This window comes from Anastrepha ludens, chromosome 2 (assembly GCF_028408465.1).
Source record: "Anastrepha ludens isolate Willacy chromosome 2, idAnaLude1.1, whole genome shotgun sequence".
In the NCBI taxonomy this organism is placed as follows: Eukaryota; Metazoa; Arthropoda; class Insecta; order Diptera; family Tephritidae; genus Anastrepha; species Anastrepha ludens.
This window is the reverse complement of record NC_071498.1, coordinates 44119961-44146075: the sequence shown is the minus strand read 5'-3', so window position 1 is coordinate 44146075 and position 26115 is coordinate 44119961. Positions and strand designations below refer to the sequence as shown.

At 37.7% G+C, this 26115-nt stretch overlaps 1 protein-coding gene across 1 annotated transcript in view; it reads right to left on the bottom strand.

Moving 5' to 3' along the window:
• Positions 1-12018: 12018 nt before the first annotated feature.
• The window catches only part of LOC128860323 (uncharacterized), a 32626-nt gene continuing 18529 nt past the window's right edge, over positions 12019-26115 (bottom strand). The window contains exons 7-8 of the mRNA XM_054097820.1: positions 25753-25980; positions 12019-12332 (exon numbers count right to left, since the gene is read on the bottom strand). Of these exons, the coding sequence (XP_053953795.1) occupies positions 12154-12332; positions 25753-25980 (407 nt within the window). The 3' untranslated portion in view covers positions 12019-12153. The remainder of the gene's footprint in view (positions 12333-25752; positions 25981-26115) is intronic.

Here is a 26115-nt window from a genome sequence, read left to right as displayed (position 1 = left end):
CAGGGTTTTTAGTTCCTACTTCTTCACTGTTTGCGGAAAACACTTGGTTGTTTTGCAATTGTCGGTGCTGTAACATATTTATTAATGAAATATGTTATGTACCCCACTGTTCCCGCTATACGCGGTCCCAAAGTCGTCTCCGGTCCTATTGGTTGCTTCAAAGAATCACAGCCCGCTAATTCACCAGTTTCGTTGCCTCGAACAGCAGAGTATTCCGGCATCCTCCTTGATCTCAAGCTCATTCATTTGCAAAGAAGCTGAGCCTTAGCTTAGATTTATGGACTGTCTTTGAAGAAGTGAGAGGCTCTAGGCCTTTAAAATAGCAGGTTGTCCCTATAGACCCTGATCTTATGTCTCCACCACATTTCACCAATTATCCAGTCTGCTGCTACAATTAGTGTAAATGCTTCATATTTAAAGATCAGTGCTAGTAAATATATCTAAAACAGTAAAGCATCCGAAGGTACTTCAAATGCCATCCAGATCCAGTGCTATTTGCAAAATTTCAATTGTGGAAGCGCAGGTGTAAAAAGTAAAAAAAAAAATAAGCAAAAAATGCAAAGGACTTTCAAACACAAAATCGAACTTTCAAGATGTTAAACACACCATATATTTAAACTGTGATGGAAGTGTTAAAAAGAGGAAATGAGAAGCTAATGCTACTATGAAAGGTCTTTAGAATTTAATGTACAGCTCAGATAGTAATCTATAGAAGGTATAAGTAGATATTTTTCTCGTCTTCTTGATTAGGCCAGTTACCGCCTAAAAGAGTTTTTATCTTAATGCTTACCAGTGTCAATTAGACGAGAACGTAAAGCTAAATAACGACGAGTTAAGGGTCTTTATCATCGCGAGAATGGCACTGAACTGGAACCCGCAAGGGAGGAGAGGTCGCTGCCGACCAAAAAACACTAGGAGAAGGTCGATATTGCGCGAACTAGCAGATGCCGACATCTGATGGGACGGTGCACAAACAGCAGCACAGAACCAGGTACGATGGAAGACTCTTGCCCCCGAGAGGAGTGAACAAGGAAAAAAAAGAAAAAAAAAAGAAAAGGGTTTTTATCTTTTCTGTAACCTTATGTATTTTCATTCAGCGCATTAAAGAGGAGTTTCCTCCATAATTTTAATACGCTTTAGAAAATCACTCCGGTCTTAAAACATTCTGTAAGCCACCGAATTATTTGCTATTTCAAGGGCCGATGTTGAATGTGAACCACATCCAAACGTCACTTTTTTTCTGCATTTCATTTGACATTTTTCAATTTCAGACTAACTCAATTCAAACGATGGAAAGATACTCAATCGAGCAACACGTTAAAGTTATTCAGGCTTATTATGAGAACGGGCGTTCAAATCAAAATGCATATCGCGCACTTCATCTTCAGTTATGAGGCACATTTTCACCTCAGTGGATTCGTCAATAAGCAGAATTGCCGCATTTGGGCGATTGATAATCCAAGAGTGATTGCCGAAAAACAAATGCAACCACAAATAGTGACTGTTTGGTGCGGTTTATGGGCCGGCGGCATCATTGGGCCGTATTTTTTTTCAAAATGAGGCCGGTCAGGCAGTTACTGTGAATAGTGTTCGCTATCGTGAGATGATAACGAACTTTTTATGCCTCGAATTGGAAGATATGGATGTGGACGATATGTGTCTTCAACAGGACGGTGCCACTTGTCCCACAGCTAACGAAACAATGGCTCTTCTGCGCGAAAAATTTGATGGCCGAATAATCTCACGTCGCGGCAATGTCAATTGGCCGCCGTTGGACTTCTTTCTTTGGAGTTGTTTGAAAGAAAAGGTATACGTCGATAAGCCGGCAAGAATTCAAGAGCTAAAGGATGAGATAATTCGGCACATTAACGGCATAGAACCTCAATTATGCCTCAGCGTCATCGAAAATTTGGACCATCGGATGGAGGTGTGCCGCCGAGGCCGCGGCGGTTATTTGGCCGATATTTTATTCTATACATAATAAAACCATACCAGTACTATCATAATAAAGAGAAATGACTATAATTTCCTAAAAAGAGGTTGTCTGTAGAGTCGGTTTACTGACGATAGTTTAACGTGATAACGTCATAAGAAAATACTGATTGAATGGTTGCATTTTTCAAAAGAAAATTTAAATTTTATTTGTTTGATAGATATTTTGTATGGATATAGAGAATGAGTTAACATTAACATAACATAATATACTTTAACATAACATAACATAACATAACATAACATAACACAACATAACACAACATAACATAACATAACATAACATAACATAACATAACATAACATAACATAACATAACATAACATAACATAACATAACATAACATAACATAACATAACATAACATAACATAACATAACATAACATAACATAACATAACATAACATAACATAACATAACATAACATAACATAACATAACATAACATAACATAACATAACATAACATAACATAACATAACATAACATAACATAACATAACATAACATAACATAACATAACATAACATAACATAACATAACATAACATAACATAACATAACATAACATAACATAACATAACATAACATAACATAACATAACATAACATAACATAACATAACATAACATAACATAACATAACATAACATAACATAACATAACATAACATAACATAACATAACATAACATAACATAACATAACATAACATAACTTAACATAACATAACATAACATAACATAACATAACATAACATAACATAACATAACATAACATAACAAATTACCCCGTATTAAAGCACTTATCAACAGCTTTCATTTGATACCCATATTGTACATACACAACCAAAGGTTACCCGGGTCCACGTTTTGACCTATATCTCGAGACCCCAGTCACGGAGCGGCATGAAAAATACTCTGTACTAAAGCATTCACCAACAGCTTTCATTTGATACCCATATTGTACATACACGTCCGAAGGTTACCCGGGTCCACGTTTTGACCTATATCTTGAGACCCTATCTACCAATAGGTATTCAAACTATACGGAAATCATCTTCAATACCTACTTAACAATGTGTGTAAGTTTGGTTTAATTCGGTTCAAAGACACGGCGGGTCCACGTTTTGGCATATATTTCGAGACCCTAGTCATCAATAGGTATGAAAATTACCCCGTATTAAAGCACTTATCAACAGCTTCCATTTGATATCCATATTGTACAAACACATTCTAGGGTCCACGTTTTGGTCTCTATCTCGAGGCCCTAGTCACGGAGCGGATGGAAATACTCTGAACTAAAGCATTCACCAACAGCTTCCATTTGATACCCATATTGTACATACACATCCGAAGGTTACCCGGGTCCACGTTTTGACCTATATCTCGAGACCCTGTCTACCAATAGGTATCCAAACTATACGGAAACCATCTTCAATACCTCCTTAACAATGTGTGTAAGTTTGGTTTAATTCGGTGCAAAGACACGGCGGGTCCGCGTTTTGGCATATATTTCCAGACCCTAGTCATCAATAGGTATGAAAATTACCCCGTATTAAAGCACTTATCAACAGCTTTCATTTGATACCCATATTGTACATACACATCCAAAGGTTACCCGGGTCCACGTTTTGACCTATATCTCGAGACCCCAGTCACGGAGCGGCATGAAAAATACTCTATCTCGAGACCCTAGTCACGGAGCGGATGGAAATACTCTGAACTAAAGCATTCACCAACAGCTTCCATTTGATACCCATATTGTACATACACATCCGAAGGTTACCCGGGTCCACGTTTTGACCTATATCTCGAGCCCTATTTCCAAAATAAAATATAATCCATGTTACTCGTGGAGGATGTAGCTTTCGAATGGTCAAAGAATTTGCAGTTCATTCAATGCAATGAGCAAGGTAACTACATATGAGCAAGGTAACACTAATGAGCAAGGTAACACTAATGAGCAAAGTAACACTAAAGAGCAAGGTAACACTAATGAGCAAGGTAACACTAAAGAGCAAGGTAACACTAAAGAGCAAGGTAACACTAATGAGCAAGGTAACTACATATGAGCAAGGTAACACTAAAGAGCAAGGTAACACTAATGAGCAAGGTAACGACACATGTTTTCGTGCGTGCAGCCTGTTAAATCGAATTATAAGACGTTATCACGTCAAAAATTCCATTTTATGCAAAATCAACACCGGCCCTTTAAACTTAACCACCCTTTACATAAGTATGTAAATTTCATCCAGTTTTCCTGTCGGCCAGTACCTCAAGTTTTTCGCACTCACGTATCTCAGCCTCTACCCCGTTTTTCGATTAAGACGTCGTTCATTCTTTCTTCCTCCACAATAGAAATTCAATACGGCTTGAATTGTGCCCTTTGTCCTCTTTATGAGTAGGTGCCATATGAAATATATTTTAAGAGACAAAAGTATGTGAAAGTAATCGCACACAGTTATTGGCCCTAATTAATGATTCAATGCACTTTCTACAGAATAAGGACAATAAAAAAGCTCCTCGATTTTTGGGGCCATCTGCCATTGTCTGACCCCTGTAACTTATTAAAATTCTGGGATACTTGTACAGTTCCGTAGAGGCCGTAGAAGATTAATACCTACTCGATGAGGCAGTTTATGGTTCCGTCTCCTCTTAACACTTTGCCTTTGATCTCAAAATAGCGTTCTACAGCTTTATTAAGTTATTTCACCTTAGCAGCTATGTAATTGCCTTGATTATCTGAAAATATACAGATACTATTGTAGATATGATCACTTTAACCCTTTATCGAGGTAAGTACGATCATAACTTCAGGATACTAGCAACTCTGCCTGCAGCATTGTGGACTATTTGCCCATCACCATGAACATATTGGTTCCAGATTCGTGTAGTATATGAGTTTATGTGTCCGGCTTTTACTACCGAAACACTTTGGTATTGTTTATTTACAGTATCTCTCACAAGAAGATGCGTTAGAGTGAGCGCGCTAGGATCCCTTTTACTCACCGCTTGCTTTACGATAGTATCTTTTAGAAAGCGCTCCTTAGCAGTAATAGAAAAACAAACTTTTTGTTTGATTACATAATTCCATTATTAACCAGGGAAATTTTCTCGTAAACAGGTAGAATTTGTAGAAGGTTCTGAAATCATATCCAAAGCGATTTTAAGGACTTTGAGGAAAAAATTAGAGAACGCTAAAATATATAATTAACAGAGACCAGTGTATTGAATGATAGACTCCCTTTTAAATTCCGCTTGGAAACTCAGCACAATGGGGGTAATGCAAAACATACAAAAAAAAAAAAAAAAAAAAAAAAAAAAAAAAGTGAGGAAATGTGCCCTTTAAGAACTTTTGTTGTCCGAAGGGGTTCCACCATTTTTTTTGTTTTTATTTCAATCAACCATACTTTGTTGGTTTAAGAAAAGCAAATAAAGAAAGTTCATTTTGCTCACCTCCCCTCCAGCAACAGGCAAAGGATATTAAAGCGGACAAATGCCAAGTAAACTAGGTACTTATACGAAAACAAATTCACACACACACTGACACTGCATATAAGCTAACATTTTTGTATGTGAATATTGTTGGCAAATTTTCGTTTGTGTTTTGGTATGAGTACGAGCAGGTGCCACCTGGGACTGCGCGCACTTATACACATGCAATTGCTAAAGGAGAGCGAGGAGTACATTTGTTTTGCCAACTCTACTACGTAAATAACTACAGGTAGTTGTTACGTTTGGTTTCGCTTGGCTTGGCATATCATTACCTTTATTATTATCATGCATATCAAAGTTATAATAGATGTAGTGGCCAACCGACCAACGGACCGGCGGGCCGCCCCAGTCGACGTCCCACACGTCGTTGCCAATGTGTGTGGGGAGATACATATCATCAGTTTTGATGACCGACATTTCGAATTAATGACTACATTAATAAAATATAAAGCGTCGATGCAATCGTAAAGGGAGCTTAGTCAAAGGAAATAATATATATAGTAAGTATTACAAACACATACACAAGCACACATATATGTATAAATGATATAGAAGTATTATTTATTCGCACAAATGCTTGTAGGGGTATTTGTGTGGGTATGCCAAGGTGTGCTTTCAAAATTTAATAAACAGCAAAATAGCCTTTATTACCACCATCACAAGCTGGCTGTCAGTCAAATGAAGGCATACGTGTAACTAATAATGCAAATAATAAGACATAAAATAACTTACTTATGCACACACGCAGATAATATCATAATTGGACGAACACAAATGCATCGGCATGGGCACCTATGATCAACTAGTAAATACAGTTTCCAGCATATGAGAAAATTTAACTTCTCCGTTTGGTATCAGAAGTTCTACTTGAATAATTATCAAATTATTCCTTAATGATGAAAATGAGGTTGAAATTTTAAATTTGACTTTTATTCGGAAAATAAAGTTTGACAGTTAAGGAGATAATGAGCTTTTGTTCATCAAAGTTGAATTCAAGTTGAACGGGTGGCGCAAAATTAATCAGCCTAAGAAGATTTAGGGAAATGGCGTCGTATGCCCGTCATATTTGATAGTTGTGAACTAGACAGCTGCTGGATACAAAGAGACATCAATGAAGGATGTAAAATTCAATAAGAAATAAAGATTTTTCATCACTTAAAATCATTTTTTTTATTTAGTAAAAAAATTATTCGAAAACAAAATTGGATTATTGATTTTGCGCCACCTTTTAGAAGCTATAAGCATTAAGGAAAACTACAATATTGGTGAGAAAAAATAAATTAAACTGTAATAGCTAATTACGTGCACTTTTGCTTTCGTCGATTCAGCTCAGGCATTTAATGCTAAAGAAAATCTTGATAATGTCGATAAATCACTGAAACAATCGAAGTTGACCGACATGTTAGTAGTCGTAGCATCACTCCGGAGCTAAAGATCGAGCACAAAACAGTTTTAACCCAATTGCGCAAATCTGGATTCAAAAAGATGTTCGATGTTTGGGTGCCACACCAATTAACACAAGAAATATGATGGATCTAATTTCTAACTGCGAAATATTGGCCAAACGGAATGAAATCGGCCGGTTTCTTAAACGGCTGCTGACTGGGGATGATAAATGGGCTACATAAGACAATATTGTGCGAAACTGATCGTGGTCAAAGCGTGATGAAGCAGCTCAAACGGTGACCAAACTAGGACTAACGACCAGGAAGGTTATACTGTGTATTTGGTGGGACTTGAAAGTGATTATTTACTATGATTTATTATGGCCAAACACTGAATTCAGATCTTTACGGTCAATAGCTGGACCGTTCGAAGCACGCAATTGACCAGAAACAGCTAGAATTGGACAATAGAAGAGGTGTTGTGTTTCATAAGCACAACGCAAGGCCACACACGTCCCCGAGGTCTAAAGGCCCACTATCCTTTTGCGGCCAGGGGGCATAGCTGAGCACCAAGCTGCCGGGGTGGTCAGCAGGTTGCGGATGGTAGGAAGGCCTGTAGTAGCAGGTTAGTTGTGAATAAGTCTTGACAAATAAGCAACCCCCGACAAGGAGCGGCAGAGGAGGAGGAAGTGGTCTCTCCGTTGATAGCTTTGCGACAAGGCGACTAAACACCGTCCTTAAATAGATGCCCTTCGTGAGGGCGCTAGGGACCAAAAAATCCAGGAGCGTCGGACTCAAAGTGAGCGGTTATTCTGGTCAGCGTCTGTTCTCCATAGTAGTAGCGGCTCATTACAACATGTTAGCGTGGTCTACAGGTCATCAGGATCGATACCACTAAGATCCTGATTATGGCATACTGGTTTGGAAGCAGAAAGCGATCGGGCTGGAGCAGTGAATTTCTGTAATCTGAGTAAGCAGAGTGGAATCTAGTTGAAATGACTTACAGAAGGGTTTGCTGCTCCTCCGCCCTATTAAAACTTGGCAGGTCTCACAGAGCGCTCAAAGCGCGTAATCTTCAGTGACTATGTAGGTTGGGTTGAGATGACTCCCCATTAGTTCGGGCTTGAAGTCTGGCTCTGAATACTGGTGCCCATAAGGACCAGTGTCAACCTTAGTATGGCTTCCCTGTTCCATAGATAACCATAGGACTTACGGAAACTACATACACGCGTGGAGATAGCGGTTGTGAGTATCGACGACAGACACAGACGCTTGAGCCAAACACTCACAACAGTACCGAACTGAAGACAAGACAATAGTTTGTGAGTATCGGACTACTGCATATTCTCCGATGTTTCACTCCCCCCAAAACCGCTTTCGAAGACAGTGGGTGGAGTGAATACTATCGATGGCGTAAAATATCCATACGCCCACAGGAGCGGAACCTGGATGAAGGAACCTGTTGCGTCAATAGACATCAACTCCTTGAAGAAATGCTAACGCGGTTCCAGGGCGGAAATCAGCCAGGGAGAGGATTGTTATAGTGTTAGTAAGCCCCACATACCATTGGTGTGACGGCAGCTTTGATGATGTTTCAGACATTTTGATTTCCACCTCTCGACGAAAAAAAAAGGCCACACACATCTGTAGTGACTCGTTTCGTTGGGAACTTTCAATGCATTCACCATATTTTTACTCCGGACCTAGCATCAAGCGATGACCACCTTTTTCTCTCGTTGCAAAACTTCCTGAGTGATAAGAAATTGGTATCGAGAGAAGATTGTGAAAATACATTTCCGAGAGTTTTTCGCCAATAACAAGACTTCTATGAGAGAGGCATTATGAATCTACCTTTAAACAAATCATTAAAACAAAAAGAGGTTGTCTGTAAGGTCGGTTTACTGACGATAGTTTAACGTGACAACATCATAAGAAAATACTGATGGAATGGTTGCAATTTGCAAAACAAAATTTTAATTTTATTTGTTTGATAGATATTTTGTATGGATATAGAGGAGGAGGTAAATGGAATTGCAATGGAATAGGTCAAGTTACATTTACACAAACGTGAAAAATGACGAAACATTTATCAAATTCATGAAAGATATTTTCAATTTCGATTGTGCATCAGACGTTAATAAGTCAACAACACTAAGAGGCACCATCATCGATTTGCCTTTTTCAAGACACTTTACACTCGAAACACTCCCTTTCATTTCCTACTTTTTCTATCATCGTCCTATTCTCAACAGAGAAATGGTTCATTACCATGCACACAGGAAGAAGGCATATGCAAATACAAATATGTGAATTTATATACAAATGCGCATATACATATATACACATACATATATATGCTCACTCAAGTAGGAGAGAGCCAGATGTCGAACGTTGCCGAATGCGGGCGCCAATTGTGCTCTTTGTCGTTCGTTCCGCGCTCTCGTTTGCAATTCAAGCAAGGTAACGACGCATAAGCAAGGTAACGACGATTGAGTAAGATAACGACGATTGAGCAAGATAACGACGCATTTTTTCGTTCGAGCAGCGGGCTAAATCGAATTATAAGACGTTATCACGTCAAAAAAAGCATATTTGACCCAAATAGGGCAATCCGAAATATCTTAAATATAGTTTTGAGTTTTACGCAAAAAAATTGGATTTCTTTTTCCCTACCATAAACTTAAAGTTCAATTAAATAAAAAGTAGTAGTAAAGTATAGTAAGACAGGTGGAGCAAAGGAATTTGGTTCTGTCACAACTATACTTTCTTTACAAATTAATCTAAAATTACCGTAGGCGTGGGAGCCGCTGCATACTAGCACCCAGATTACTGCCCCATTTTGCAAGCCAACGTCGTATTTCAAGGCAACTTCGTGCAGACCTCGGTAAGTCAAGCGGTAGGTCCGACGTCCTTTCGGTGAAGTGTTCCAACGACTTTGACATTTTTGCCAGCAACTCTTTTTCTCTGCTTGACGGCTCACCTTACTTTTTGAGAATTCAGCCATCTCCTCGTCAAAATGTCTATTGGGCAAAGCCCAAATATTACAAGAGCTGCTTGCTCTGATGTAGTTCGGAATGCGCTACATACTCTTATAACGCAAAGCCGGTACAAGGATCTTATTTCGCGTGCGCATGATGTTTTATCCAGTGTATCAAACTAGATAGGTGTACCGTATATAGGAACACTTCTTACCACGTTTGCGTATAGCAGCCTACGTTTTTGAGTTGATCATGAGTTGAGATAACGCCGCTGCTACTTTTACAGCTTTCTCTACGGCATACTCAATATGGGGCTTAAGGGGGGAACCTGGTTTATGAGGTCTAAAAATTGCAAATCTTTGCGATTTTTTTTTATTTTTTAGGAAAAAATTAATTTAGCACTGCAAAGTTTTTTCTATCTTTTAATACACATTTAAAAAGTTTAAACAATTTTTGTACTTGTTAAAATAAGTTGAAAAAAATGTTTCACATAGAAATTAGTAGAGCGCTGCAACGCTGGAGTTTCCCACTGGCGTACAAGATACAGCTCGTAATTATTAACTAAAGCAAAAAATTCAAATGGATTTCTAATTATCATGATTTTTTATTCTAGATGAACTAAGAAAACTGAGAGAAATTCCTAAATTTCAACTTTTTGGAGGTTTTAAAGAAAAAAATGGCTTTCTATAAAAAAAAAAATTCACTTCAACTTGGTATAAAAATCTTGAACATTTTTTTTTATCTATTTTATTAGTTCAAATAGAAGAGAATTTAATACTGAAGGGAACAAGCTATGATTCATTTCAAAAGGCTCATTAGTTTTTTTTCATTCATGTACGCCAATTCAAAGAAATCATAAAAATGAGAAGACGAGAAAAGAAGATAAAGTTTGTACTATAGCTGTCCGGTCACAGCGTAACTACCTAACGCTCGCCTACCTTTGGCATTGTATTTACGGAAATATTGAGAATAAGGCTCTGTAACTTTGTGTAAATATTCTGAAATATATTATATTAGGAATCGCTTAAAACGAAAAAAAAATGATTTTTTTGACCTTATAAACCAGGCTCCCCCCTTAAGTGTTAGCCTAGCATGAAACATAATGGACCAAATATTTGACGTCGGACTTTGAGACGATTTCATGTCCCCCTTTGTGATATTAACAATCTCACGTAGCTTTCTGCTGCTTATTAACACTGCCTATGTTTTATGTTGCGCTACCTCGAGGCCCGCTTCCGCCAGCCACGTCTGGATTTGTGAAATTACTATTTTTATCACATACACCTTTGCATATGTAGGAATTTGCAATCGCAGCATGCCGTCGTACATTACATTTCAGAGTACTCGTAGCAGGTGTAGGACAGATTCTTGTGGCCACCTCCAGAGATTTTATATTTTTTTGACACCTTCCTTCGTATTGTATACCAGCACTGCATTTTTCAAGCAGCTGCTTATGGTATAATTTTTCTCCAGTACGTTGAAATTTCAAAACCACGGATAGCTTCGGCAATTGTTCCCTAATTTGCCGTATTGGACGCGTTTTTATTGTCTGAGGTAATCATTAAGCGGTACTCCTTTGTGTCCTCTTTCCATCAAACTCCTCCTATAGTCTCTCTTACTATCTGCCTCACCAGCATGGCGACATCCACTATAGACCGTTTCTTTCTAGTTGTTTTTTCTGTTGTTAGTCTTTTTACTATTATGCGTTCCAGCAGTTTTCTTGACATGTCCAGCTTACATATTTGAGGAAATACAGTGGCTTCCCTGTATTACCTAGGTAGGAAGACTATTCGTTGACGTTTCCAGATGGATGAGAGAAGTGCATGTGTGTAGGGAATGCTTGTGCTTGCGTGTTTATATGCGTTTCACATGCCTTTAGCTTTTCTACATTATTCTATGAAGCTTTAAAAATAATAAACAACTCTCATAAAAACCATACCACCTCTTCCTATGGCAACAAAAACAATGAGTACATAAATTAGCCAAATAAAATGCAAACTAAAAGCGAAATAAAAAATTAAAAAATGCTTTATGAAAAACTTTCACCTTGTTGCACTGTGCTATATAAAATGTGTAGTCAGAACTTTGCTTTGCCGACATGCAAAACAGAAAAACATAAATTCGCAAAATTTATTTGTTTGACGGACTCAACAGTAATTAACTATACATCATAATTCTGCTATTTATATGAGCGCACACATACATGCGTCTACATATACATATGTATATATAAGTGAACATTTGCAAGCTATTTTAATGCTATTTTATGATTTCGTTTGAACATATTTTTGCATTTAATATTTCCATTAGTTACATATAGTAGTTTTTTGTGGTAAAGCCTTCGATTTCGTCCAATTCAGGCAGGTAATTACCACAGCTGGGAAATCCTTTCGGCGCTGGCACCATTTCACTCATATTGCCCACCTGTAGTATTAAGCCCATGCCGATGGCCAAATGCCATTCGTAGTGGCAGTGCATCAGCCAAAAGCCTATTGAAATCGGGTGTGAAGAGAAAAAGAGAGAGAAGCAGCATATTATTATTATTAGTTTGAAAAATATAATAGGCGTGTTTAGACTGTCGTATCATGTAATTAAATGATGTATATTAATTAATTAATTTAATTTGCTATTCTGAATATAAGTGCATATATTACGATAGGTAATAAACTTATTTGAGCTATCATGATTTTGGTTGCACAATGTTTTAATTTTTTAATCGAATAATGCTTCAGTTTTGTTTAGGGGGTTATACGCAGTTATGAAGCAAATAAAAGACGGGCTGTCAAGGATTTATCCTGAAGAAACTTCAGAATATTTTAATTTGAAAATGTTTGGCGGTTATAAAAGCATCCTTCAAGAACGTAACAAAATTTTTTATTTATGAAAATGTTGATTATAGAGCGCGCTGCAGGCGATTTCTGGAACCTCCTTTAAAAAAAGGCGATTTACGGTGTACATCGTAACTCAGGATTGGATTATCTGAAATCAAAAAACCAAACAAATTTTGTTAATATAATAGATTATCTAGTAATTAATCGTTCAGCTAATCCAAATAGTGAATTTTCACAAAATGGCAGCTTTTAAAAGAAATGATTTCGATTTTTACGTAAAAATTTGGCCGTAAATTGATTATAAAATGGAAAATAAGTATCAGATTTACAAAAGGAACGATTAATTACTAGAAAATGTATCTTTAAAGATTGAGTTAAAACGGTTGACCGATCAAACAAGCCGTTTTCGAGATATCGTGTACACCGACTTGAAAAATGCCGTTTTGAAAAAAACACGTTTAAAGTTTCAATACCTACCTTAAAACGTGCCGAGGCATCTCTACATATTTAGGTATAACTCCGAAAGTATTGCTTAGATCTACTTCAAATTTCGTGCGTATACTTTTGAATATATGTACATTACAAAAATGCAATAAAAATCGATTTTTTTGAAAGTCATAACTGCGTATAACCCCTTAAACGGATTGGGTTTGCTTAGATGAACGAGTTGCTCCAAAAAAGTGTTTACCATCTATATTGTGGATAGCTGGTTCGAGGAAGGCAGACTGAATGGCAATCATAAAAAAACCCGAAATGCTGCTATTCAGAAACAAATAAAAGAACTGGCTTTCAAGCTCAGTCACCAAAGTAAAGTAGCTCGGCATTATTCTAGACCAAAAGCCCAATCAGAACGTAGAATACAGATCCAGAAAAGAGGGTATTAACTTATGCATGCCAAACGGCTATAGATAAAAGATACACCAATGCAGCACCTTTCGCAGGTGTAAATCAAAATGTCTGAAACCTCATCAAAAATGCCGTCACGCCAATGGTATGCGGGGCATGCTTCCACTATCGCTATAATATTCCTCCTCTTCGGTTGATTTCCACCCTGGGACCGCGTTAGCATATCTTCAAGGTGGAGCCGCGTTTATGTCAATCGACACAACAGGTTCCTGCGTTCAGGTTCCGCTCCTGTGGGCGTTTGGAGACTTTACGCCATCGATAGTATTCACTCCTCCCACTTTTCAGGCGATTGCGAAGGAAATGAAACATCGGGGAATGTGCATATAGACCGATACTCATGAACTATTGTCTTGTCTTCAGTTTGGTACTGTTGAGAGTGTTTACTCAAGTGTCTGTATCTGTCGTCGGTTTGTCTAAAACAGTTAATCTCCACTGTCCACCTGCTAGCAAACGTACAAAAACTTAATAATAAATGAATAGACTATATTATAAACTGTATTATTTATAAAGTATATTTTTTTTTCCAAACCGTCGAATTATGACTTAGCTGTATTAAGTACATTACGTAAGAAATAATCTAGCACGCCTTGCTACCTAATTAATTAAATATTTTAAATAGTATTGAATACTTAATCTATCTTTCTGCTTCTATTGCTGCTGCGCTGTTGTTGCTGCAGTTGCAACTGCTGCTGTCGTTTCCTCTTCCAGTCAATGCGGTTGAGCGTCGTCACGACTGTAGCCGCGAACGTTTTTGCGGCGTCCCATTTAGTGATGGTCGAGCACATATCCTGGACAAAGCTTGTGTGGGATGGCGGGTGTTCGAATGCCTTCGCCAGCATTACTCGTTCTTCACTGAAACGTTTGCAGTGAAAGGCCCCATGTTCTGCGCTCTCAACAGTATCCGAGCAACTCGGCCAAAAAGAACCTCACCTGTCGCAGCACTATCTACATACTCTGACAGTCAAGCTGGCATTAAATCTTTACAGTACCAAGAACTGGTTCAGCCATGCACCACAAACGTTGTCTGAGTCCTTGGATACAGAGACATTCCTGGATATTGCATCGGGGATGAGCTGCGTAAAAGGGAAACTGGTGCTAACTCAGTGAATTCTGACCCTTGGCCATCCTTTTATTATCATGCAAGGTCTAGACCAAGTCGGTCTATATCACATAACCCAACAGTAGATGGACAACGGAGTTCACTTGTGAGATAGGTTTCGCCTAAAGTATAAAACTAGGTCCTTCGTCAATCCAAACTGGCCCTCCATTAGTACATTGGTAGACGACATCTCAGTCTAAACTCTTATTTTTTCGATGTCTGGTAGCCTTATTGGAGAGCCGAAGTGGTTTCACCACATTGAGAGCTAGTCGGGTAAACTTGAGCCCAAGCAAGTGGGATCACAATAAGGCTCCAGATCAAGATATGCCTTCTACATCTTCATGGAGCGTGATAACCATCGTAACCTAACCCAACCTCAGTCATAATTGATAAGAAAATAGTAAATTTGGTAACGCTCCTATAAAAAAACGAGATTATGATTTAAAAAATGCTTTTTTTTTTAACTCAGCTTTTGTTAGCTAATTCAACTTTTAGGACCTCATTTTGAGATTATTCGCTTTTTATTCCAATAGAAATAAAATTTAGCGGCCACCGTAGCCGACTAGCCTTCGGAATTGCGTAGATTCGAATCTCCGTGCATGAAATATCAGAATAATAGGAAAAGTTGTTTCTAATAGTGGTCGCCCCTCGGTAAGCAACGGCAAACCTCCGATAGTATTTCTGCCGCGGTTTAAAACTTTAAGTCCTTCCATTTGTGGAACAATAACAAGACGCATGCCATAAATATGATTTGGGGATTGGCCAAAGATCCACAAAAAGTATACGAGTCAATTGTATAGATAAATAATAAAATCCATCTGCCTCATCCAGAACAAGTCATGTTTCCAATTAGAGTTTTTTTCCTCGCACATTTCGGCGAATTTTAAACTGGGAGCCTTGTGCATTATAAAGCTCAACTAAATATTATAACATTACCGCTATTCTAGGTTCCCCCATTTTCCCCAAGCTAAACTTTCTTAAACTGGGATGACATTTCAAGCTCAATGTATATACTAAGAATTTAAAATGAGGTGTCTCTAGTGATTGACATTGCTTTCAGTTCGGCTTGTTTTTGAAACTGGGAGAATTTTGTGGGTTATTCTGTGGATTGAACCTACTCATAGCTATGGTGAACCTACTTTGTGATCCATTGATTTCACTTCCGCTCTCCCTCTCTGCTTGTGTTTTTCCTCAATTTCTTAAGTCAATCATTGTTTGCGCTTTAATTTCACTCGTAACTATTACTCCCGTGGCATAATGCGATTTTTCTAATAGCGTGCGAAAAACAGTAATACTCTGCAACTGCTTACAATTTCGAATAAACTGCTTAAATGGATAATTCTACAAAAAGTTTGAATAATTAAAAATAAACAATTCGTTGAGTTAAAAAAGCTCGCGTGTTTACAGCTTTTCGCATGAATACAGCCCGAATTCATCGCTCTGATGTTAAAATAATAGCAAAACATAGTTTTAAATGAATTACTAACAAGCTGAAAAAGTTTTTTATAAATACGCATCGCAGCTCCTCATGCTAAATTAATCAAAACAAAAACAAAAATTAAAACTTTTATATGTTAATAATTACTCGCAGCGCTGTAAATACCGAAAATTAGGAGAAATAAAAAATACGTAAGCTAATATGAAATACGAGTGATGTGGCGCAGAGAAAAACATACGTAAAAAGCTAAAGCTAAAGACGGTCTTGATTTCGTGAAATCGAAATCTAAAGCCTTGAAGACTAAATTTAATTCAGCAGAAGTTCTTGATATGAGAACGTTGACACCATAATTACTTCTAGAAAAAACGAAAATGGTTCTGCTGTCCTCAAGTGTAGAAAGGCTTTTTAGTAGGCAACGGGAATAGGAAGAAGTTAGTGGTAGTGCAAAATTTAGTGAGCAGAGAGCAAATTTTAGAAAAAATTTTTGAACTCGCGGTTGGATTGAATGTTTGTGTAACGCCTCCAAATAAACACTGCACACTCTAGTCTTGACCTAAGCAATGCACAATACAGACAGAATGTAAGACAGAGTTAGCAATACTACAAGAAGTATGCAAAGTATTGGTATGCCTACTATAATTTATATAAAATCATTTATTGATATTAAGCGTCAACTGATTATTACGGCACCATTCACTGACTCTATGTCGAATGGTAGCTTGGCTGAGTCGCGTAAAACTGTGATGGTTGCAAATATTTTTGTGTAAAGCAAGAAAGTAGCAAAGTTGAAGCATGAGCTTTAGGGCGGGTCGATTTAAAAATCGCTCATTGCTCTGTGAAAATCGTATTCTAGCGATCAAAATAAGAAACTTTGCCGAAGGAACCATACCTCTAAAACGAATTCTGATTTCACCCAATTTGGGTCGAACGAAAAATCCCACTTTGACCCATTTAGAGTGCTCCAATCGAGTCCAAATGTATGACCGACCCCGACTAACTATGGACGGCCGATCCACCCGTGCCAGTGGCACACCCCCTGGAACTCTCCTGGGGGGTTCCCCATACAATCATTTAAAAATATCACCATTTTTGGCCTTTACATGAGAAAAGAAACTAAAAAGTTCGACCCAAATTGGGGAACATCAGAATTCGTTTTAGAGGTATGGTTCCTTCGGCAAAGTTTCTTATTTTGATCCCTAGAATATGATTTTCGCAGAGCAATGGGCGATTTTTTTGCCTACCCACAAATCGACCCGGCCTGATGAGCTGATATCCCATATGAAAAGAACACAACTTAGATGCTCGATAATGCTACCTTGAAGCACACCTGAGGACGCGATGAATGGTGATGAAACAACGTTGTGAACAGCTGCAAAGCAGTTATCCGTTATCCGTTAAGTAGAATTCAATGTAGGACAAGAATTTTGAATGAAAACCAGAAAGGGTCAATTTCAGCAGAAGGCAACGATGTGATACTGTTTCAAGAGCTATCGAGAAGTCAGAGCAGATAGTATCATATTTACCTGAGACTTATTTTTACGAATCAGTGCACGAGAACAGGGAGGATGATTGGATAAGACTATGCTCGTATAAGTATGACGCGTGGTAATGATGAGAATATTAAGTCGATTGATTTCGTGGAACCACTTCAGGCAGATTCAGATAAAGGTTCGGATTGCGTCCTAAATGAGGACGAAGCTTCATATGTAGAAGTGGAAATACGGGGTATGATGCAAACGTAGATGTGGAATATGATGAAGAGGAAAATATTTAATTTGAAATCATACAATCTTAAACGCTTCTTAACGCTGATTTATTCTCAGAAAAAGATGACACGTGCAAGACATAGTGCAAGAAGCCTCCAGCGTCAACCAAAAATGGGCAGATGCAATCTCGTCGTCAGGAAAGAGGCCCATTGGAAGATCTAGAATACGCTTCTCGCATACAAACCTTCAACCAGATAATTACTGAAAAACTAGTAGACTTCATTGTCACGGAAACAAATGGAAAAGGTGAAGAGGTTTTCAAAAACATGCATACAACAAAATCTCTCGCGCTGCCGCTGGAGTGGGCAATTTTTACAAGGAATGAAATCTGTTGCGTTTCACACATACATTCCAAGTAAACCGGCAAAGTATGGAATTAAGTTATTTTCGGTTTGCGATGAGATTACTAAATTTCCATTGCAAGGAAAACTTTACACCGGCAAACCGCTTGAAGCTCAGCAACACAGAAATGTGGAAGAAAATATTGAGAAACGTTTAAATCGCAGGTATTACAATACGGGTCGAACAGTTGTGGGTGATAGCTTTTTTACATCACTTCCACTGTGCAAATATCTCATGTCCAACAGCTTAGCGTACGTGGAGACCTTACCAAAGAATAAAACTTGCGTTCAAGAAGAATTTCGTCGTGAAAGCTTAGATTCGCTTTGCAATGAGTTCGAGAAGAAGAAAAGAATTAGATCGTCGTGTAAACGATACAAATATTATGACTTAAACTACTTGCTAAAAATGTATTTACGGAAATTACTTATGAAAACAACTGTTGCCTCAACATCATCGTCATTAGGTCCAATTGCAGTAAAAGACTTTTGTAAGCTGTGAGTGATTCACGATAATAGATATCATAATACACGGCAGAGGTGCTCGAAACGCAGTGATCCTAAATGCGCTCAGCAAAGCATCCTCCATATATGCAAAAGTATCGAATAAGTCTCTTCCTTCAGTATCTTACACTTATATTTCTCTCCTTTTCTTGTGTGCTCTTTGAATTTGTACATTTAATTTTTCACTTTGATAATAACAAAAAATAATAGCAACAAAAGGTCTTGATGCAAAATATATAGAAACTTGAGATCTCTTGTTTTTAATGCAATATACCACATAGTAACACAGCTGTACCAACCACAATCAGTGAGATTATGGAAGGAGCTCCGGGATTACTTAGCTATTCAGCCACGGACTGTTTAAGTGTAAACCCGAGAGAAACTGAACTGATGCTATTCACCAAGAAAACCAAGGTACCAAACTTTAATCTCCCAAAACTAAACGGCGTTAGAGTCACTCTAACCCAACAGGTAAAATACCTAGGTGTTATCCTAGACCCCAAACTCAGCTGGAAGTTCAACGTAGAGTACAGGGTAAAGATAGCGAATATAGCACTTTTCACGTGTAAGAGAATGTTAGGTAAAAAATGGGGTCCCCAACTAAAACTAACATATGCAGCACTAGTCTGGTGGCCTACAACAGAAAAGAAATACAACAAAACTAAGCTGAACAAGATACAAAGAACAGCGTGTATCTTAACTACAGGAGCGCTTAGCACCAGTCCTACTGAAGCGATCAATGTACTAACTCATCTGCTACCATTAGATTTACACATTAAAACAATCGCTACGGTCACAGTAGGATCCTCCTACAAGGACCCTCGCTGCTCAAAAACAGATCAGACTACACTGTCCCCGACCTTAACTTTAAGAAAGACTTTACGGTGCGTTTTCCGCCGAGAGTCGAATGGAGCAAAAGGAAGGTGATTGGAAGATACGATATCGAAATCTATACCTATGGTTCTAAGATGAACTGTGGGGTGGGAGCTGGCTTCCATTCGGAGCCGCTCAACCTATCTCTTCCTGACTATGCCAGCGTGTTCCAGGCAGAACTGTCCTACAAGGAAGTCGGTGCAAGAGTAACTATCTTCTCAGAGAGTCAAGCAGCTATTAAGGCCTTGGACTCCAACTACATTTCATCCAAACTAGTCTTACAGTGTAGAGAGGAGCTGGAATTGCTTAGTCATTGGCTTGAAATCACTCTGATATGGATTCCCGGTCATAGGATCGACACTACACATAGCAGAGGCGGTGGCAGTTTCCACCCCACTCAACACATTAACATTACATGTATTACAACAAAAACACATGGCCATCGTACAAAATCCAAAGGACGAATGATCTGTTAGGATGCTCTCGGCCAAACATCTCACGCATCACTGCAACCCTTACAGGCCATTGGAAAGTAGGGGATCACGCAGCTAGACTCAACCTACCTTTCAATCCTATCTGCAGAAGCTGTCAAGCGGAAGGAGCGAAGAAAAGTCTTTTCCACTACTTATGTGAGTGTCCAGGGCTAGCTAGAGCACGACTCCGCTCCTTTGGTAAGTGTTTCTGGTAGCAAATTAATGAGATCTCAGGCATCGAGATAAAGAATTTGGTGCTATACTTGGACCTCACTAAATGGACCTGACTTAGAACAAAAAAGACATATCATTATACGAGGACGGTGGTAGTAAAACGCTCACTAATTAGGATTATTTCAGGGGAAATACTCAACCACTTCAACAACAACAACAACAGCTGTACCAAGGATGCCAGTGGACAAGTTATGACGTAGAATACCACAGAAGGCTTAAAACTATTTCACATATGCAGTTATTAACTAAAACAATATTTCCCCATTTAAATGAAATACTCCTAAACCAGCTTGCAGCTGGCAAACACGGCGTATGAGTAACATCAATGGAGTCAGAGAGAGAGGGTTGCTGGAAATTATTTGGTCTCAAATCTTTTGGTTTTCTTCAGTAGATACAAAATTTTCATATCCTTTGTTATGCAGGCGGCTTAATTGCCACTTAAAACTATTTGTGGAACCCAAGAAATATGGCCATTATTGCGGTACGTTAGTTCTGGCGTTTATGCCAACTTTGTTGTATTATACGTACAAAAACTCGTACAGCAAAATCGAAGTGTCATGAGTTAATGGCATGGAAAATTGGCATTGAAAATTGCTCTGAATTGCAATTGCATATAAATATGTGCTAAGCACGTACACCTAGCCGTATGTCCACCTCAATCGGAATATATTGCAGAAACTTGCTGAGCATATCGTTGCTTGTTTATAGGTTGTGAGCAAACAAAACTTTGATGCTAACACAGGAGTCCGTAGTTTTGCACATGAATACAAAACCGAACATTTTTTAATTAAGCTTTCATGGAATTTCACGAAAATAATGAAATACTAATAGACACTAAATAGAGAGCCATATTCGAAATTTTTTAGTGGCCAGTGAAGGCTTAACCGTTGCACGGCCTGGGCTGCTCTGTTTTTGAAGCAAAGTAGTAGCAAAAGTAGTAGTAGATATATTCGAAAGAGTAATGAGCAACACAGTAACAAATCAGCAGATATAGATATTAGAGATCACACATATGCGACCTACCATTTTCCTGCTTATTAATGCATAGTAAAGTTTGGCACCCAGCGAACATACAAACCAAAATAATTTTTCTTAAAGAAATATTCCGTTTCTTTTCAAAACTTTGATAGTATTAGGAAATATTTGATAACACTATCCAATACTAAGTAACTAAATGTGGCCCAATTTCAACAAATCCAGAATTTACGAGTGTTAAGAAAGCAACGCGCAGACATTTCCAGAATTACCAGAATTACAACAGTAACCGGCCACTGGCCTTTGGGAGGGGGTGATGGGTGAGCGTACAACAATAAATGTAGAAGCTGCAATCAAGAAGAAGCTAAAGAAACAGTTTTCACTATGTGCGTGATTGATCAAGTCTGGCTGCTCTACGACACAGAATGCTGGGGGAAATCTCGAAGGCCAGCTTGAAAGAAATTGTAAAAAAGAAAATTGTCGACATAGGCAAATTCATAGTCAAATAAAGATGGTTCGACTAATAAAAGGTAGTGGTATCAAAATGGCATCTTTTGTGCTAATTGGCTCTGGGTTGTGTCACTCAGACAACACCTACCCCAACCAACCATCCAACACGAGTTAATCAAATCGAACACTAATGACCTTTAGCGAAGGCAGTACTAGTCAGGGGATCTTCAAATTAATTTTTATGTGTTCTGAGGCTATTCACTAAGTCTGATTTCCACACAAAATCATCCTCTCTAACGCTGTATGTGTTGGCAATCTAAAGGGTGATTTTTTAAGAGCTATGGGAAAGTTTTTCAAAAAAACACACGTAAAATTCAGAAAACTGCATGACATTTTTATTTTAATTGATTGTACAGTCCATATAATTTAATGTTTAAAGATTGTTTTATGCGACTGCGCTTTAAATGGTCCATCCGCTTAGTCTAATTTTGGCATACTCTTTCCAATGTTTCGGCCGCTATCTCACATATAAATGCTTTAAGGTTGTCTTCCAATACGTAAATTGAAGCATGCTTGTCTGAATAGACATGAGCTTTAACATAGCCCCACAAAAAATAATCTAAAGGCGTTATATCGCACGATCTGGGTGGCCAATGGACAGGTCCCGAACGTGAAATAAAATGTTCACCGAACTCGCCTCTCAACAAGTCCATTGTTACGCGTGCTGTGTGACATGTGGCACCGTCTTGCTGAAACCACATGTCATGCAAGTCAAGCTCTTGCACTTTGGGCAAAAAAAAGTTGGATATCATTTCACGATAGCGCTCACCATTCACAGTTACGTTACGATTCGCAGCATCTTTGAAGAAGTACGGTCCAATGATACCTCCAGCCCATAAACCGCACTAAACTGTGACCTTTTCAGGATACTTTTGGTTGCTCTTGCAATTCTTCTGGCTGATCTTCACTCCAAAACCGACAATTCTGCTTATTTACGTACCCATTGATCCAAAAATAACCTTCGTCGCTGAACACAATTTTTCGAGAAAAAAGTGAATCTTAACCATTCTTAAGAGAACACGCATTTTTATAATAAAATTCAATGATTTGCAAGCGTTGTTCGTTTGTAAGACGATTCATGGTTAAATTATAGACCAAACTGAAGATGTTTGGCAGTGAAACAAAACACGAAACGTGCATCAGCTGTTTAAACCAACTGTTTAAAAAGATAATAGCTAAAAAATCATCCGTTATCTGTACTAAATGAGCAAGCATTAGCTAGAACACTCACCTTAATCTTGCGCACCCACCTTAAGCCGTACAAGTTTTTGTCTTCGGTTACCCCCAGTAAATTTGTCTGCTTGAAATTTCTGTAGAACAATTTAATCCACTAGCTGCATTTTTATATGAAAAAGAAGAGGAACGAAAATGCCCATTTAGGCAGAGGTTTAGGGTGTTTAAAATATACTACCAAAAAATTCATACTTTGAAAAAGGATGGAAATGCGGATTGAGGTAAGAGTTTGAGGGTTAAAAAGTATTACCAAGAATTCCTATTTTGAAGAAGGATCGAAAATGTTTTTTTAGCTAGAAGTTAGAGAGTTAAAATATACTACACGAAAATTCCTATTCTGAAGAAGCGTCAAAAAGGGGTTAGGTAGGTGTTAAAGGTTTAAAATGTAAAAAAAATCCTATTTTGAAAAGGGATCAGAAATGCCGATTTAGGTTTAAAATATTTTACCAAAAAAATCCTGTCTTGAAGAAGTGTCAAAAATGCCCATTTAGGTGGGAGGTAAAGGGTTAAAATGTGTTACCGAAAATTCCTATTTTAGAGAAGAATAGAGAATACCCTTTCGCTAGAGGTTAGAGGGTTCAAATATACTGCATAAAGATTCTCATTTTCGAGAAGGGTCAAAAATGCCGATTTAGGTAAGAATTTCGATAAACTATTCACGCTTTCGGTCGAAATTGTATGCTTCCGTAAACCTAAACAAAGACCCTCTAGACTAGTGCTGTATTCCACAAAGTTAATATCGAATATATCCTCTTTCATAATTTGCAGTATTTATGTGTCTTGAACAACAGTTTTGTAAAATGATTGAACTATGTAATTTTTATTAATGCAGCATTCGTAAACATTTTAAAGTTTTGTAGCAAAAAAGTCACTATTCCATTCGATTGAGTCATTTCTGCTTTAACCCTTAATGGCCGAAATGCCCCGCTATGAGGGCATAGCACTTGTAGAGATGAGGGCATAGTACTTATGGAGACATGAAAAGAATTCAGTTTTCATTTAATTTATTTATCATCGCTGTAGTTTTCTTAAACGAATATTGCAACTTTGTACATCTCTGGTTTGTTGATCATATAAAATTATAAATCAAGTAAATATATTGAGTTCATATCTGAATCAATCAGCTTAAATGTTTAGTTTAAGTTTTCATTCTTATAAACGTTTTAGAATTTCACCTAATTTTCCGTCGTCTTAACGAAAAAAGCTCTCAGCTGTTAAGGGTTAATACAGTTTGAAATTTTGTGTGTGGTTTTTTAGCATATTTTGGCTTACAGACGCGCTTCTTTTGCAGATTCGTGGAATTTATGAAGAAAAGAACCTTCCAGGAGAAATTAGCTGCAAAACTTTAAATTTTCTATGCAAATCGTAGCTTGCTGCTCAGAGTTATTAGCTTACATCCATACATATTTTGGGGCTTTACTTTTGCAATACGTAGATGGTTATTACGCTGGCAGTTTTTTTTTTTCAAAAACTTGACAAGGCTAACCTGTAACTCACATCCGAATGCTCAATTTCAGATAGTTCAAGAGTACTCTTTTTGGTAAAAAGTTCCCGCCTGTGACTAACAATCGCCCATAAGATGCTGGTAGTTTAAGAGGATCCGGTGTGTTGCGCTTGTCATATCCGTGTACTTCACCACGAGGGTACAAGCATAAAGAAATAGAAGTGGATATAGACATATAATTACTCTACTAATCACTTCTAATTTGTACCCCTAGGATTTTTTCTCATACGAGTATGTATTTACCATGCTGAAAAAATAGAAGCATACCACTATTTTGTTTATAAAGTTCGTACTACAAAAAGACATATGCATAAGTTTCAAACTTCATATACAATTTTCCAATTTCTTATTAAAACGTTCAGCCTTTTAACAAGAATTTTTTTGTGTGCGCAGTTTTATATCCCAGTTTAATTTAGGTAGAGCAAAGTGCGTGTTTCAAATGTCTAAAATATACCATTGTTTTTGGATTTTTTTTTTTGCTGTCGATCCCAGCATCTTCTTACTATATAAAAAAAATTCTGGCATGAGCTTTCAACGAAGTTAATCAATAAGCAGGCAAGTCTGCCATATAACATTAACTTAAAAAAATACAAAAAAAAAAACAATATATAGTATTTGTTATAAGTGACGAAAAATTACAAATGATGGTACAAATGAAAAGGAAATATAATGCAAGTAAAATTCTTAAAAATAGCCGCTGCCACACCTTTTTTGGGTAAATGTGTGTATCCGATAACGACTTCATAAAACATGGCCAAACCTGATATACAAGGTGTCGTAAAAATAAATAGTTCTTGTGAACTAGACAGCCGCTGACACGCAAAGAAGCGTATAAAGTTCAAAATAAAAATTGCCATCACTCTAAATCATTTTTTTTTGTATTAAAAAAAGTTATTCAAAAACAAAATTGGATGCATAAATTTGCGCCACCTCGGTTAGATTCGACTTAAGTATTATCGAGATCTGCCAAAGCCATACCCACTTATTGTACTCTAAGACTAAACTTTCGCCCAGGCATCCTTCACATTTCATAGGATAGAACTTCCATTGTTACGAGTTTGCTTAATTGCAAAAATCAAAAAAAGTCAGCCCAAATAAAATTCTACTCAAATAAGCGTGGGTATATAAATTTTGTTTCGGACCGAATTTAGTACTTCCTTACCTGCAGTATTTACTTCATAAAGTAGTTTCCGCTTAAACTCAAGTCACAAATATTGATACTCACCCGGATTCTCCGCACGAAAACGTACAACTGCATATCCGCGACTCGGTATCGATACAGTATCCTTGAATGGTGGGCTTGTATTGTTGCTGTTATGTGGCAACAATTTGTTGGCTTTCAATTGCTTGGCAGCCAAAACAGTTATTGGCGCTCCACTCGAATCACGTCCCAAGCCAGTTACAATAAAACGATGGCCATGCAAGTGAAAAGGATGATGCAAGCGGCCAACCACTAGAAGGCAACACACATAGAAGCATACAAACATACACTTGTATAAGTATATAATAAGTGCATTTCAAGTATAAATACTTTTTTATACGAGAGTATTTGAGAAAAGGTAGAATAGCAAATGAAGATAATATTTGG